Genomic DNA, 17,028 nt, shown 5'->3' with positions numbered 1-17,028 from the left:
TGTGAGCCGCCTCACTGCCTCTCGCTTCCCTCAGGAAAACCCGAGGCTTCCCCCTCGGCCTAGGCCTCAGCCTCGCCTGTCGGGTTCAAGAAGTCACTGCCGCACGAACGCATTGAGGACGGGCGGACATGCCCAGTCAGGCTGGGCCGCAGTGACCGGGTCCCGCCGGGTTTTTCTTCCTTTCTTTCTCCCGTCAGTGTGTGTGTGTGTTTTTTTTTGTATTTGCGAAATCCCGAGCGCCTCCGCCACAGAGAGAGAGAGAGAGAGGGGGAGACGTGTCCGTAAATATGACGCCGGCGCACGCGCACATTCGTCGGCGTCGGCCGGCGCTCGCGCGACGCATGCGCGGTCAGCTCTCCTCGCCCCTCTCTCTCACCGCCCTCGACCAACTGCCACCCCGGTTTGTAAAAGCGCGCGCGTGCGCAGCGACACGGCTCCCTGGCGCGCGGTCCCTGTCTGTCTCGCGCGCGGGTGCCTCTGGCCCCTCCCCCTTCTCCTCCTCCTCACTCCCTTTTCCCTCAACCAACCCCCCTCGCGCACCCGGTGCGTAAGGCGCGCCTGCGCACAGGCGGCTGCTGGGCTCTCGAGCGGGCAGAGCTCGAGCCGGAGGCGGGAGCGGAAGCTTTCCGGGGCAGGTGAGCGCGAGCGCGAGTCCGTCGCCGCCGCCGCCGCACACCGTACACCGAGAGACTCTGGTGGTGGGGGCTCGAGCCGGGATGAGGCGGAGGATCGGCAGCGAGAGGCGAAGCCCTCCCCTCCCTCCCTCGGTGTCACGACGCCTACCGTAAGTGTATGTTTATATATCTATACATATCTATGTATTACATTATATATGTTCTATATATATATGGCGGAGCTTCCAGGTCGTTTCTGTGCTGTGATTTTTTTTTAATATAATATATGTCTAAGTCTGTGTGTGTGTGTGTATGTGTGAGTGAGAGAGAGAGAGGGGAAGGAGGAGGAGGAATTCGAGCCGCCGCCTCACACAAACCCTCTCCTCCCGGTGGAATCGGTCGCAGTGCGTGCGTGCAACCCCCCCCCCCCCCACACACACCCTCACCTCTCCCCCCCCAACACACCCTCACCTCTCCCCCCCCCAACACACCCTCACCTCTCCCCCCCCACACACACACCCTCACCTCTCCCCCCCCCACACACACACCCTCACCACTCCCCCCCCCAACACACCCTCACCTCTCCCCCCCCCAACACACCCTCACCTCTCCCCCCCCCAACACACCCTCACCTCTCCCCCCCCAACACACCCTCACCTCTCCCCCCCCCACACACACACACCCTCACCTCTCCCCCCCCCACACACACACCCTCACCTCTCCCCCCCCACACCCTCACCTCTCCCCCCCCACACACACCCTCACCTCTCCCCCCCCCACACACACACCCTCACCTCTCCCCCCCACACACACACCCTCACCCCTCCCCCCCCACACACACACACCCTCACCTCTCCCCCCCCACACACACCCTCACCTCTCCCCCCCACACACACACCCTCACATCTCCCCCCCCACACACACACACCCTCACATCCCCCCCCCACACACACACCCTCACAACTCCCCCCCCCCCCACACACACACGCACTCACAACTTTGCAGATGCCCATTTATTGCCCTTCATCTGTTGTCAGTCAGGTTACTTAATAGGAGCTTTGCAGGGAGAAGGGGGAGAGGACACATCTTATAAGCATCTCGTTCTCACTTGTATTGAACCTTTAGTTGGGAGATAAGAGCAGGATTTTGGGAGGGCAAAATGGGATTTTCTAGATTATATTTTTAAGTGGCATAATACATTGGTAATGCAACTCATGGTTCAAAGCAGTTTATACCCATGGTCCGCAGCAGCAAGTTCCTGATCTTAAATGTGTCGCTGGGGAGGTGCGAGGTTAACAACTGAGGCATTTATTTTTTTTAGAAATTTAAATATTCAGCAAGATTTGCCACTCCAGCTGAAACCCTATAGTACCTCCTGTTAGTCTGGTGAAGAATGAGTCCTTTTATTAACTGCTGGGAGTTGAATGTGATGCTGAAAAAACCCTCTAGTGTTTGTAGACAGATGTAGCCTGCTGAGGTAGTTTTTCTACAAGAAGATATGTACTGTGGCTGACAGCCATATATCGTCACATCTGTACTTAGCCAGTTTAGACCTTTTAGCAGTGTGCGTTCATGAGCCCAGACTTTTAAGGCGAGAATATGGAACAATATTGAAAACGTAAACTGGTGTTAAAAAAAATTCAATTTGTTCTCATGTACAAGCTTTTTTTTTTAAATTACTTTATGTATTGTTGACAGTATTGTGTTCTATAAATTCTTTCATGACCAGTTCTGCTCAGAAGATAAAGTGCCAGAATTTCTGAAACATTATGTGTTTTTTCAATTCTTCAGTTTTCAACCAGCTGGGTGTAACCCTTCTGTAACTGTAACGTTTAAAAATTTACCTAGCTATTGCTGTTTGCCCATTTTCAAATATTGTTGTAATAATAATAATAATAATAATCCTTGCATTTGATATAGCGCTTTTCACGTCGGGAGGACGTCCCAAAGCGCTTCACAGAACACACTGTAAAGTGAATTGACTGTATATTTGTGGGCGAACGCGGCAGCCAATTGCGCATAGCAATGTCCCACAAACAGTCGTAGATTGAAAATGACCAATTTATTATTGGTTTTGGTTTTGGAGGGATTATTATTAGGCTCTGTGTGGAGTAAGGAAACTTGCCCAAGGTTTCACCCTCTGCCTGGAATTGAACCCAGGTCTCTCACTTGCAAAGCGAGTGCTATAACCACTGAGCTACAGGACTCCACAAACCTCCTCTACAGGTTCTCGCGGCGGTGCCTCGGTCAGCGATTCGGGTGTTTTTTTTTTGGTGTGTGTGTGAGTGACATTATTAATATTAGTAGGAATAACTTTAAATATTTTGAAGCACATTTAAACCAGAATTAAGTATTGCCAATTGCATGTCATTTTATTCAACAGTTTCTTCCACAATCTGCTAATACGATAAACAAAGATTTGAAATAATGCGGAATGAGATGATATTTTGTTTTGATAAGCCAACAATGTGCTTACCTTGTATCAAAATGGTTATCGAGATAAATTCAAAGCTACAAAGAAGTTTGACCATTCCTGAAGTTTCATTGTGCATTGCTAAGGTATTAACATATTTTGTAATGTTTGCTCTTAGGAACTCCTGTTAATAGTCATTAACAGAAGGTTCTTGCCACTCCCTCCTTCCACGTCGACAGTTGTTCAGCGTAACCTGTTCTTCATGAGCTAATAGGTATGGTAACAAGTTTATTTTGAATGGGTCATTTTTAATTCTGGCAAGCTTCTTTAACAAGACCCACTTTGTTTTCTTCATAAGTTCTCGGTAGGCCTCATTTTAATGTTGAACTCGATACTGTAATTACCTCCCTTCTTTGGTTTAGCTACAAGATTTTGCTACCTATTTGTTAATGTGAATAACTTAGACATCCCATTTTGTGTTTGTGTGTGATTTCCATCCATTGACCATTTTAATTTTGTTGAAATTAATTTTTTAGAAATCTAGCATTACCCAATCATGCCTGAGAAACATATATAATAGATCTGAGGTGTTCCATAGTTAGATTCATATTTGAATCTATAGATTCATATTAAATTCATATTGAAATAAATTTTGTTCTGCAACAATAGTAGCACTTTTATTGAAAGTTTGCATAAACCAAGAATAACTTCTAAACATTAACTTTAGCTTTTTTTTAAACTCCAGATTTCTACTTATGGTACAGCCTCATGCCTGTGCAACTCTATGGCCTTCCGAATGGAAATGATTCTATGAGCTCTCTTCGAATATCCATCGGTGGCCTTCCTGTTATAGCTTCCATGACAAAAACAAGGGATTCTCGTTTTCGGCCAAGATGGAAGACCATCGCAGTGGTTTTTATTATCGTTTTTGTATTCTTTGTTGTTTATTTTCACAAGGCTTCTCCAAACAACTCTTCTGTGCGTTTGCACAACTGGCAAACTAATCATTCCCCAAGAGGCAGATACAATGACACATACCCGCTTTCGCCCGCACAGAAAACCCTGGAAGGGGTCAGATACCGAATTGGACTAATTGCAGATTTGGACACAAAATCAAAGAAGGAACAGAAAGTTAATACTTGGTTCAGTTACTTGAAGAAAGGCTATTTGATTTTATCAGAGAGTGGAGACAAGGTGACTTTAGAATGGGACAAAAACAAGTCCGTTCTTCAAACTCATCTGTCGGAAAAAGGACGTGGCATGGAATTGTCTGAGCTCATAGTTTTTAATGGGAAGCTTTACACTGTGGATGATAGGACAGGAGTTGTATTTCACATTGATGGAGATAAAGCAATCCCATGGGTAATTCTGACAGACGGAGATGGAAGTGTTGAAAAAGGTATGGTAGTGATTTGTTTGGCTTTTCCTATACACTGATTGTGCTCAAATCCCTTCTCTCTCTGGCACCTCCCTAGCTCTCTGACCTACTCACTCCCCAATCCACCAGCCGGCATCTCCACTCGAGACACTATCTTGCGTGGAGGGTGCTATATAAGTTATCATTTTATCGCTACCCTATGCAGATTCTATAAATTAACTGCTCTTTTATATGTATTTAATAAAACCTCTGTAATGGTTTTATTAAACTAACTGTATGCTTCATACTAGTTTGTGCATTGATGTTATTTATACATGTATTTTATGCAAATTTAAAAATATAGTTGGTCCACTGTGAGTTTCAAGAGGGAAGGAGATGGGTATGTGAAAGACAAAGTTTTGAAGGGGTATGGGTTATGGCAAATTAGTTATTGGGATACTATGTAAATTCACTATTCTGTTTATAGTTATAGAAAAGCTGTCCAAGTGAATAAAATGGTGGTTAATCAGGTTAGATATAGATATTTGTAATTTAAATGCAGATATTGCAGATGATGCAGACAAATGCAGATATTGGTGCATTGTTATCCTTTTTCTGTGCTGTTTCTTTAGGCTTCAAAGCTGAGTGGATGGCAGTAAAAGATGAGCACCTTTATGTGGGTGGACTTGGAAAAGAATGGACAACTACCACAGGAGAGGTAGTGAATGAAAATCCAGAGTGGGTGAAAGTCATTGGTTATAAAGGTGATGTTCATCATGAAAACTGGGTGTCTCACTACAATGCTCTCCGTGAAGCTGCTGGAATCAAATCTCCAGGTAGGAAATCATGTTGCAAAATGGAATAGAATTTTAAAAATATATTCCTATTGATTTTAAATTAAAATGTCGGGTGTTTATCTTATCTAGCTTTGGTGAGCCCAGGTGTTAAGGATTCCTATGCTTGAGGAATGTTCTTACATTGTATGCTATGCTGAGGTGAAGGATGGGGCTGGGCAGGGCTGAGCTTATCTTCAATAAGGAATGATTTGAGGGAGAAGCCAGATTCTGAAGAGATGACATTTTTAGAATCGGAGAGTGTATAACATGGTGAACATCACCAGCGGGACAGGAAGAAATTTCAAGGTGATCATTTGAGAATATCTTGGGAATGGTTAAAAATAGGAACAATGGGATGGGAGTTTGAATGTAAAAGGATATTCATTGTTAGAAATAGGGCGAATATGGGCAAACTTCCAAGGAGAAGCAAAGGTGCACTCGGAAGTTAATTTAAGAAGGAAGTGGAAGATTTATTGTGAAGCTCATCTTTTTTTCCCGTATAGGATACTTCATTCATGAATCAGCAGGCTGGAGTGATCGACTGCAACGCTGGTTCTTTCTGCCACGAAGAGCAAGCAGTGAGCATTACAATGAGAAGGATGACGAACGTAGAGGAACAAACCTCATCATCAAATGCACCCAAGATTTTAAGGAGATATCAGTGAGCAAGATTGGAGAGATTAACCCTGTTCATGGATTTTCTTCTTTTAAATTTATTCCTGATACAGATGATCAGATCATTGTATCATTGAAATCTGAAGAAGATAACGGGAATATAGCTACTTATATTATGGTTTTCACTTTAGATGGACGCTTTCTTTTAGAGGAAACCAAAGTTGGGAATGTAAAGTATGAAGGCATAGAATTTATATAAAAATACAGATAACTGGAATTAGTGCTGCTGTTCCAAGGATACTGAAATTGGTAACAGAAGTTTATATGACAGATATGGCCTACTTCCAAGCCTTTATTGGTTGTTGAACTGAAGTAGTATAATGTTACTTTGTGGTGTCCTTCACTTTTACATGAAACCCAATACCGTATTTCCAAAATTAATAGTCTTCCTCCTACCCCTTCAACTTCAACGCACCTTTCAATTTTGGTGAAATTAAGAATAATGTATCGGAGTTTTGCCTTGGTGTAGCATCTTGTGATCACCTCAACAAATGTGAAAGATTTGCACATCGTTTTTCATTGATGCTCGAAATGCAAATCAAAGTTCTTACAACTGATGTTTGTTCATTTTGACAAAGCTGTCTTTTTAAAAAAAACTTCACATTCAGGATATCAAAATTATCTTTTATAGCTTTAAACATTTTTCTCAGTCATTTGGGTGTAGTAGTAAATTTAGTCAGAAGGCAACATTTGTTGGTCGGTTTCAGTGACTTACCACTTGAAATATCAATGGCACAATTCACCTTCAGATAGCTAGGATTCCTCAAACGTGTGTACGTACTGTTTATATTTGGTATATTGATATGGGATTTTTTTCCTGTAGGATTTAAGGATAGCATGGTTTTTGGGAGCACAGAGATCAAACTGTTCCATACGTCTGTTGAGTAGAAGAGATTTAATGCATACCACATACAATAGATTTTTTTTTATTTCTGTTGTCCTTCATATTGCATTCTTCGCTTCACACCTTAACAGGGTGTAAGGAAAGCATGAAGTTGCCAAGTAAGCAAATTGTATTTTGAGCAGCTATGACAGATGTGGGAAAACAAAATTTAAGATTGACAACTGAAATAGAGGCCCAGTAAACAGTAATATTTGATATCCCAATTTCTTGAATTCTAACAATTTTAGTACATTCTTATCACATACTTGTTTGGATAGATGTTTCGACCACTCTTTGTATCAAAAGCACATATTCTGGTAACCACTGCTCCAATTAACTCCACAGGCAAGTTCATGTGTCTATCACTGCAGGGCTTAAGCACCCCCTCTACAATCCTCTGAAAATCTCATCAGAGATCACCCTGATTACTCAACAGCTATCTATTGTACTACCCTCTCAATAATTAATCTTTCAGATTTTCTTTGACTGTAAAATTGACCTGTCAGGTTGCAGATGGAAAGTATCTGTTAAATTGTATCTGTTAAAATGCGCAGTGGAACCTGTAATAAAGGCATGAGATAGAAAAGAATGTTTTAGCATTTTGTAATTATTTTAGGGTTTATCTTATTCTGGTATTTGATTTTTTTTAAACTGCTAAAAGTTTCGTAGAATGAACTGAACTTGTACAGAAACAGATGACCACAGAGACTATACTCTGAAGACCTAAATCCAGCCTTTGGATAAAAGTAATGATCAAGTTTTTTTTTAAAAAGTGCCACTGTTTTTGAAAGGGATTTAGGTAGTTTGAAGCCATTCTTCCAGATGATTAATAAATTTGTAGTACATAGTGATTATGTAAATTTACAACTGGTTTGAATATTAATGGAATATTATTAACAATAAGTCAAACCATATATCAAACATGATTAGATTCACGTATGGTAGATTTTGTTTGTTGCTTTCTCTTGTGCAGCAACAACTGCAAGCGCTGTATTTAATAGAAGAATGCATCCTCCAGTTTCCTTTTAAGGTAGCAATCCATTTCTTAAACAATTGAACAGGTGGGGAAATTAGTTTTTAGAAACCTGTTAACTGTGCAAGAGAGAATTTACCCAACAGTTTTCCCCCCTTTACTTGAGTTAAGCATCTTGAGTACAAGTTAAAAAGCCAAATGCTAAGATTCCCCATCTTGCATGCGCAGGGTTTGGAAGTGCTGTCGATAGTTAGAACTGAACAGAGTTCTTCTTAAGATTCCTGCTTTCTCATGAGGTAGGAAGTACTGTAAAACTTAACCCAACTCGTCATCTTCCCTCACTCGCTCGCCAAAGCAAATTGGGTCAATATTTAATGCGGTTGCCATGTGAACGCACAAATCTTAAGCTGCATTTGCTTTGAGAGATTTCATTTCAGTCCCCATTGTGCAGAGAGAAAAAGACTGCCTCTGCAAGATCCTTCAGTTACATTTTGAAAAATAATTTCGGGTGTTATAGGTTTTTACCATCAACATGTATTGAAATGGGTGCATAGATATCATGGCATTTAGAAGTACAAGTTGTATAAACAGTAACCTGTGGTGTAATTTCACTTGTGTGAAAGCTCCCAGCTCAGTTTTCAGTTGAGCGGATCTCTACCATTTCCATATTTTTCTTGATATCTTTTAACCACCGACAAAATCTCCCCTCATGTTCAACAAGGTTATTTGTTACCCTCTCGTATGTGGTCCAGCACGCTCAAATTGTAAGAACCTTGATTTGCTGCTTTCCGGTGGAATGCATCTTTGTTCCTCTATTTTAATGTGACTGCTTGTTTAGTGAGTATCAGTATAAAAATATTACGACATATCTACATTTTCCTTGATTTTAGCACTGTTTTCTTTTTATTGGTGAACTTGATTTAATTCTTGAATGTGAGAGAAAACAAATTTGAATGTGTACAAATAAATTATTTGTCCATTACTCGTGCAGCCCTTTTGTTGTTAATGTTGGCTCAGTGTGGTTTATTTTTTTTGGAAAGCCAAGGGAAAGCAACTTGGAAGAAAGCCACAATGGTACTCTGACCCTGCCATTTCCTATCCAGTCTACAATAATATAAACATTTCCCATTGCTGGTTTCTGTTGCAAGAGAAAGAATAGAAGTGTTTGACTAGGCATTGGATTAACTAAGACAGACAACTGAGGGTGTGTTTGTTGTCTGCGTACATTTTATGCTCTACATAATGTAGGCAACACCTGAAAAGTAGAGAACATTTAAAAGAAACCTGTCTTACAGTATATACACTTCTACCCCTATGTGATCACTGCCCTGGCTTGTGACGCCCGTGTTCAAATGGCAAAAGGGAGAGGGTGAGGAATAGTAATGCAGGATGTGGTGGATTTAAAAATGTGCAAAGATTCCAAACACCAATTCTCCCCCTGTTGGAGAGGAGAGAATGGCCGTGTTTAGGCACATTTTGGTTACTCATCTGGAAGGAATGCAGTGCGTAAAACATCAGCAAGTGTTAAACTTTGAGAGAGTATATTGTTCGGAGTCGCACTCAATGCGAGGACCAGTCCTTCAAGTCCCTTTTTAGATCACCATTAAAAGCAAAGAAAACGAGGTAACCAGTTGAGTAAAAGTGACCGGACTTGTTTGAGTCATCCTCCAATTTTATGACGTACATTTTTTTAACATCTTTTTCATTTTCCAAATTTTTTAATTGCTTATACTGTCTTATACCCTTTGACATCATTTTGAAAAGGGGCCCTTGTCATACGCAGCAATGTTCTTCCAACCATATTGCTATCAATTCTTTTATTCTTGAAAATCAAATGCTTTCAGACCAGCGATCATACTGCCTTTTGGCACAAAATGGCACCATAATAACAATGATGACTTCCATTTATATGGTGCCCTTCAATGGGGTAGAGTCCACGTTCCAGATACTTTACTGTGGAACAGAAATGAGTGTAAATCTGCTTTGTAGACCTAACAGTGCAAACAGAAAGAAAAGACCCTTTAATTAGGTCTTAGGATTGAAAATATGAATGTTGTAGTTCAATTTCTTTTCCACATAGAATTATATATACTATACTGGAACGAGTCATTCAGCCCAACTAGTCTGCTGGTGTTTATAATCCACATGAACCTCTACCTATCCTCATCCCCCTCCCTTACACCTACATTCCCCTCTCTCATGTATGCACATTTTGATAAAATGTGTGTCTGGGAGTTCTGATTCCACACCAACTGTCCTCACATTAAAACTGCTGCTGGCGAATCCGCATCTTTCTTTGCGCCCATGTATACATTTATCCTTTGTTTCTCGCCAATCTTTCTATCTTTATTTAACGCCTTTCAAGGCACTTGCAACCAATGCTGTTCTTACACAAGCCACTGTACCAGAGATCAATTGGGGGTGAGTCCTCTGCTGCTCCCTTCCACTGTGAAATGTTTGGCTTGAAACCTTTCACCTCTACCTGATTACACGACTGAGTTTGGGAACTCCCAACAAAGCAAATTGTAGTCAACAACCAATAATCTAACACCCTATGGAACAATGCATCAGTATTCAAAGTGTGCCATAGAACTACACCAACTCATTTTACGCCTCCAATTAGTATGTGGTTTGGCTGGTTCACAGCCACTGTCTATGTCTGTACTGTAACAGCAAGTACGTTGTTGGGAACACAAAAAAAACAAAGGTAAATAGTTACGGTTTTTAAAGGCCTTTTCGTGGAAATGCCAAACAAATGATATCGCTGCCTGAAGTACTGAGGTGATTTTCTTGTCTGTACTGCAGGTGGCAGCAGTGCTTTGCCTATTGGCAGCCAAGATGCCCAACAACTTCCTATTTCCGTTGTTTTACAACACAAAATGCACTAAATGTATCTGTAAAGAATCCATAAAGAAATCATAATAGTTGGGTCACTCAATCCACAATGGTTTGTGGGAACTGCTGCGCTCAATTGGCTGACAGGTTTTGCCCACAAAATATACAGTCAATTCACTCCACAGCTTCTGTGAAGGGCCTTGAAACATCTAGAAGATGTGGAAAGCACAATATTAAATGCAAGGATTATTATTAATATCACAAAGGTTTCAACATTACTGGTTGAAGGATCACATTTCAGAGTAAACACCTCACATTTCTGACGTGTGAGAACACTCAAAATCTCGTAGCTTCGTAAACTTGTATTTTATTACAGCATCACATATTCCAAATAAATTATACATGTATTCTGGACTCAAGAAATAAATGAGCTGAGGATGAAACTGTTTAAGAGTATAGATTCCATGCCAACACAATTCCTGTGGTCTGACAGCAATTTGCCTCATTGAAATGTCAGGATGACAATACACATTGAGTAGTAATAGATTTGTAAATCAGATTAGGATGATAAATGGAACAGACTTGTATGCTGACATTTTGTTACTGTTGAGGTGGAAGTTAAAGGTCTATTGGCAGTACTGCATTCAAAAAGAGAAGAGTTTCTCCCTGTATCCTGGCAAACAATTCCCCAGATAAGATTGGCTGTTGCATTTGCCTACTAAATACGCAGTCACTACACTTTACAGTAAATCCTGTCGAGCGGTTTTGAGATGTCTTCCCGATGTGAAAGGCGTTAAATAACCGCAAAGATTATTATTGTTTTGATCACGTTTCAGCGTTTGAAACAGGGTTTATTTGCAAAAACCTCAGTAATTTACTTGGCCAAGCAAACTGTATGAGGTTGCATATTTCAACAAAGCAAAGCAGCTGGTGCAAACCACTGAGCTAGTCACTAGACATATCATACTATCCAGAGCAATGGGTGCTCTGAACTTTATGGCAATGTTAGCATTATTTCCCCAGGCGTGCTGCATTATCTATCTCTTTATAGGTCATATCGTTTGCATTACATTTTTCCCCTTAAAACCACATTTTGTTGTGCTTGTTAAGTGATGACTGTTTGTTTCTTGTGCTCCCCTGTAAGACAGCATTGATGGTTAACTTGAGGCTCAAAGGGTATTATGGCAATTTTTGATTCATAACACTTGACATCTTTAAAGGATTATAAGGTTACTACCTCAGCATTATAACTGCACAGTTACCATAAACACAGCTGCGTAAAATTCTAATTCACACATGTTTTTGGTCTCAGCATGTCAAGGAATGATTTTTGACATGTTCTGTTTCTTTTTAATCAAAACAATCAAATGCTATGAAAAAATGCAATACATGTACAGTGGGACACTTTATAATTCTGAGTGTACAACGAGCAGAATTGTGGTGCATGCACTTGATAATTATCAGATTATATGGACAGAAAATATTAGTTTGGCGTCCGTTGTCACCTTTGAGGCTAATTGTGCAACAAAACCAGTTGCCCGAGTTGGTGTTTCGGAAACTTTGATATTTTTCGACTATCCTCACAGTCCGTCACAGTCGGGTAATGACCAAAAGAACCAGAGCGTGGGAGGAAATGTAGCCTTTTTTTTAACAAAAAAGGTCATGACTCCACAGAAAACAATTCCAAACCTCCACCATTGCAGTGAATGCATCGTTAATCAGTGATACTTTCTTCGCACTGTTTTAGAAACATTCAATAGTTCACAAGCCGAACCAATACAGCGGAGCAGAACACCTTAGCGATGGACATGGCGCACCACAGCTTTAGAACGCGTCGAAATAACTAAAGCAATGTACAAGGGCAGCACAGTTCCCTGGAGAGAGAATCACATGGTTGATTCTTTTGAGATTTTCAACTCTCTTCCAGTCTCCCGGCATTAGCAGATGTGAGCCTTCTGCAACGTCCTTTGCATAGGTAACCGAAACAAGAGGAAGCCTTTGCGGGCACTACGTTTAAGAATTTGTAAACCTTGTAATCAATAGGAGCTTCATTGAAAGAAAGGAGAATCTTAGACTTTCAATGGCTCAGGCTGAGACAATCCTGACCCTCCCTTAAAGATTGGAAGTTGCTGTCATGAGCTGGAATAACCTCAGCTTGGCAGTGTACACAACACAGCGATCATATGGTTGGAATGGGCATAACAACAGTGGAATTTTTCCACTGCTGTCGTTATTTTTGCACTGGCTTATTGATTGGCTTGTAGTTCTTAGCTTTTCAAATGCGCTGTTTTCCTTCTGCAGCCCTAATTGTTTCTGTTACGATTAAGTGCTTGCAGCACAGATGAACATAATGCAGTCTGACAAAAAGCAATTATAGTGCTTAAACCTCCTTCTCTTTCTCCCCCCACCATCCCCTTCCCTCAACCCAACCCCAGTAACAAGTTACAGCTGTGGAAAGTGGTATCTGCGAACGGTTTCAGCTCCTTTTATGGAATGAAGTCAGCCTTTTCGCTTTCAAATCTTTGAAAGCCAAAACAAGCAACATTTTATGGAGAAAGTATGTGTCAATAGCAGAAAAACTTACATGCACCACACGAATGCTTTCCCTTGAGAGAGAGTAAACAACTTGACAATGCCAAGAAAATAATGAGAGCGTATTTGCAAGAGAGCACACAAAAATACGATCTTACTCCTTTCTGTAATTTCCTCCCCTTCTCTCCTCTCCTACTGGTTCGTGCTGGGATAGGCTTCCACAAGCACCAGATTCCTTCTACTGTCTCGCCCAAGCGGTCCCTGTCCACAGTTGATCCCGAACTCCGAAGGTACTCTTCGGTGACTCGGTAACTAGCAGACATAAATGTGCAACAACAACAACAACGTGCATTTATATAGCTCCCTTCACGCGAGCAGCATCTCAGAGTGCTTAAAATTTAAGATCAAAAAGACAAAGGGCGATTGATTTTTTTTACACCCACACACACACACACACACAGTACCGGCTCTCCCTGAACAGTACTGGCTGAACAGTACTGGCTCTCCCTGAGCTAAGGGTGGGAACCGAGGGTGTCGGGGAGTGGAAAAATGACCAAACGCACAGTCAAAGAGATAGATTTTGAGATGGACCTTGAACATAGGGTTATCAGGATACGGAATATCCCATCAAAAATGGGTGGCTGAAGCAGAATCTGCAGTAACCTTTAAAAGGGAATGATAAAAGGATATTGGGAAATGGTAGGAAAGTGAGACTAAATAAATATTCCCGTCAGAGAGCCGGCAAATGCAGTATGATCCATATGGCCAACATTTATGCTGCAAAATTCTGTGATTCTAATTCGAGCACTTCAGATTTTTTTAGGTGGAATTATGAGGCCTTTTCTTTTTAAACTACTTTTCCACTCAATATGCTTGGCTTTTCTGAGCCATGCACCAACTGCAAACAAGAGGACAATGGGAGAGCTATGGGTTATGAACCCCAGCTGCGTTATTTGCTGTTCAGTATAAGCTGTGAAGCCCGACAGATATCTCACTTTCCGCAGGGAGACTTTTTAACATGCGAAATCAACCTTGCCGTTATAGGGGGTGGTGACACGACGTGTCCATGCGACTGCCAGGATGGCGGAAGGCGAACTGGATGGACCTTGGTCTTCTTTCATCTAGCAAATTCGTATCTGACTGGTAACTCTTGCTAGCAACATTTCAGGAGCTGCAGAAATCTACCAGCAAACATTTGCGCAATCTGAGCCATTTTTCAAGCCTGGAATCTTGGCAGTATTCAGCCACACGTCCCTAATGGTGATCCCATTTTGAACAGTCACGTGAAGAGTCGTGCTTTGAGTTGTTGCTCGACATCTTTTCTTCAAACACTCACATTAACTGAGATGATTGCTTTCAAAGGGGCTATACTGTGCATAGCTTTACAGATGCATCTGTTTGCAAAAATATTAAGAGACCTCTAACCACAGAAATTAAGCTGACTTTTGGCCATCATGGTCTCACTAATGCTTCAGCTTCCAATCCCATGTGTTTTCTGACATCTGTGGTACTGGAGGCATTCTGTAATCAAGCTTTTTGGTTGCTTCTAATTTCTGCTGCACATTTCTCACCATTCTCCAAGGAGCTTACTATTAAAACGGGGAACATCATTATCAACCAGTGCTGATCCACGTTTTGCACTAAAATCGAAGGTTTCAGGTTTTATAGTCCAAAATAATAATAATAATCCTTGCATTTGATACCGCGCCTTATCGAGTTGTTGAGACATCTCAAAGCGCTTCACTGAATATATTGCAAAGTGGATTGACTGTGTATTTTGTGGGCGAAATCTATTGGTGTAGATAATAGCAGAAAACCTTCAGCATTAGAAGATTCTACCCAGTTTAAATAACCTCTTATGCACAATCCCATGATCAACGTCCTCTGTTTTTTAAACACTGTGGCAAATTGTTTCGCCAATTTCCTTGACTCGAAAAAATAACAATGGAGTGAATCAGCTGAGCTGCAGGTATTAGGAAAAGGATTTACCACCAGGTTTCGTTATTCACTGTTCGCTAGTATAGTGATGCACTAACTCAATCATATAAACAGTGAGGGACAGAGTAGAAACTAACCTGCTGGTCATAGATCTTTCTAAACAGAAGGAAGCCATTTGCCCACCAGATCATCTCTCTACATAGACGGCAAATAGGTACCCCACTTAACTGTTAAGTGTTACCTTTGGGTCTCGTAAATGCTACTGTCTTTCATCATTTCCAACATGTTCCTCATTTATATAAACCGCTCTTATTTGCCGCTCCACCGGTTCACTTTACTTATCACATTGAACCTACTAAAAAAAGCTCTACACTTTCCAGCCTTATTTGCCCCAAGTTCTACCTTTGGAGTGTTGCATAACTACAAATGAATCTGCTAGTGTATTCTGTTTCTCATTACGATTAGCTTCTGCATCTAATGTTTATTAAACACTGCTAATCACCTCCACATTTTCTTCCACTCGAGGAGTCGGAATTTGTGACATTCACTTTGTGAAATGTTGCTGTGCGCACATTGGCTTCTACGTTGGTCTCCAAATAAACAGTCACTCCACTTAACAGAATTTTTCTGTGAAGCACTTTGAGATGGCTTTGATGTTATTGCCGTTATATTAGGTGCAGTAATTATTATCAAAATATGATAAGATCCCTTTCTCAGGCAAAATGTTAGTCGACCAACATTAACTAAAATACTTTTTGAGCTACAGATGAGATCACCATTGCAGTGAAACACTTTTTAAACTTAGTTTACTAGAAGTAACACACATACTGTAATGTTCAGTGGAACTAGTGGCTTTAGGGAGGAAAACAAACATGTTTTTCTAGAAAGTAATGACTGATCCTAATTGTTGAAAAAAACCTCTAAATCTCTCCTGGTAAATTATAATATGCTTCAATCCAAGGCCCTTGGGAGATTTCCTGGATGCATTTTCCCAGTGAACACAAGCTGTTGAAAGATGGTTTTATTACGGTCGGTCTGCTTTTCACGAACCACTGAATTTTTAAGAAATGTCTAGAACTTGCATTGCTTGCGCCACACTGTTAGGTCACAGCAAGGTCATTGGTCTACTAGACCTTATAATAATTATAATAATCCTTCTTATCAGTAAAGACGGTGGTGAAATCCCATCGCAGCATCTCCAAACGCCTTAACTCACCCTTTACAGTGTGTAATGCCTTACCTCCCTCACCCTGCCTTTACTCCTACAATCTGCCTGGTTATGAAGGTACCCGCTAAACACTTCTTGACCTCTGTTGCTTCCTTTCCAATTCCGATGGTTCCCTGCCCTTTGGGCTCATGGACCTTTTCGTCGAGCTTTGAAGGGAAAAATAACTACTGCTGCACTGAGAAAATGCACAAAATAAAAGTTTTTACAAGATGTGTTTTAAGACTCCTCGGTCTTTATTGGGACTGACCTTTTCTTACTGCAATAAACCCTGAACTTTTTTTTTGTTTAGGCAAATGAAATCCGACCGAAATAAATAAAATCCTTTTTTTTCCCTGTCTTCTTTGCTTTACCCTCGGAGGAAACAAGGTGGGAGGAACAGCAAGGCAACTGTGAGCAAGTATAAGCGGTTTTATAAGTTAGTAATGCAGTGGTTCTTGGTGATTATCGTGCTTTAACATTTAACATTTGTTCGGTCTAAATATCATCCAGCTGTTCGACCTCTCACGTGTGTGCCAGTGTGATTAAAGAGGTCTGAGATCTTGCCTGTGGGGAGGTAAAATCCATGCAAACAGCTACTCTGTTTCCCCACAAGACCAGATCAGTACTCGTTCACTGTGTCCAACTTCATGGAACCAAAGAGACTAAACAAATAAGACAACATGCACAAAGTACATATCCACTATAACGCCTGGGTTTAACGTCTCATCCGAAGGATAGCACCCCTGACAATGCATTGCTCTCCTG

General features: G+C 41.2%; 1 protein-coding gene across 2 annotated transcripts; it reads left to right on the top strand.

The window, feature by feature from the left end:
* The first annotated feature begins 570 nt into the window (after positions 1-570).
* cant1a (calcium activated nucleotidase 1a) lies at positions 571-7,367 on the top strand. 2 transcript variants are annotated; one of them, XM_007888641.2, is made up of 5 exons: positions 571-784; positions 3,206-3,301; positions 3,773-4,426; positions 5,017-5,220; positions 5,724-7,367. In XM_007888641.2, the coding sequence occupies exons 3-5, from the start codon at positions 3,796-3,798 to the stop codon at positions 6,092-6,094; spliced, it is 1,206 nt and encodes a 401-aa protein (XP_007886832.1). In that variant the 5' UTR covers positions 571-784; positions 3,206-3,301; positions 3,773-3,795; the 3' UTR covers positions 6,095-7,367. The 2 variants fall into 2 exon arrangements, with proteins under 2 accessions (XP_007886832.1, XP_007886833.1); XM_007888642.2 differs by having other exon boundaries at positions 571-790.
* Positions 7,368-17,028: the final 9,661 nt, after the last annotated feature.

Source organism: Callorhinchus milii, unplaced genomic scaffold (assembly GCF_018977255.1).
Source record: "Callorhinchus milii isolate IMCB2004 unplaced genomic scaffold, IMCB_Cmil_1.0 Scaffold20, whole genome shotgun sequence".
Taxonomy (NCBI): domain Eukaryota; kingdom Metazoa; phylum Chordata; class Chondrichthyes; order Chimaeriformes; family Callorhinchidae; genus Callorhinchus; species Callorhinchus milii.
The sequence above is the reverse complement of the archived record's forward strand: the minus strand, read 5'-3'. Positions and strand labels throughout refer to the sequence as shown.

What these genes read in the sequence shown, in the direction of transcription:
- cant1a (XM_007888641.2), top strand. Translation starts at nt 3,796, where the DNA reads ATGCCTGTGCAACTCTATGGCCTTCCGAATGGAAATGATTCTATGAGC. An exon ending in AGATGGAAGTGTTGAAAAAG is followed by an intron (nt 4,427 to 5,016) that starts GTATGGTAGTGA and finishes CTGTTTCTTTAG; the next exon opens with GCTTCAAAGCTGAGTGGATG. An exon ending in TGCTGGAATCAAATCTCCAG is followed by an intron (nt 5,221 to 5,723) that starts GTAGGAAATCAT and finishes TTTCCCGTATAG; the next exon opens with GATACTTCATTCATGAATCA.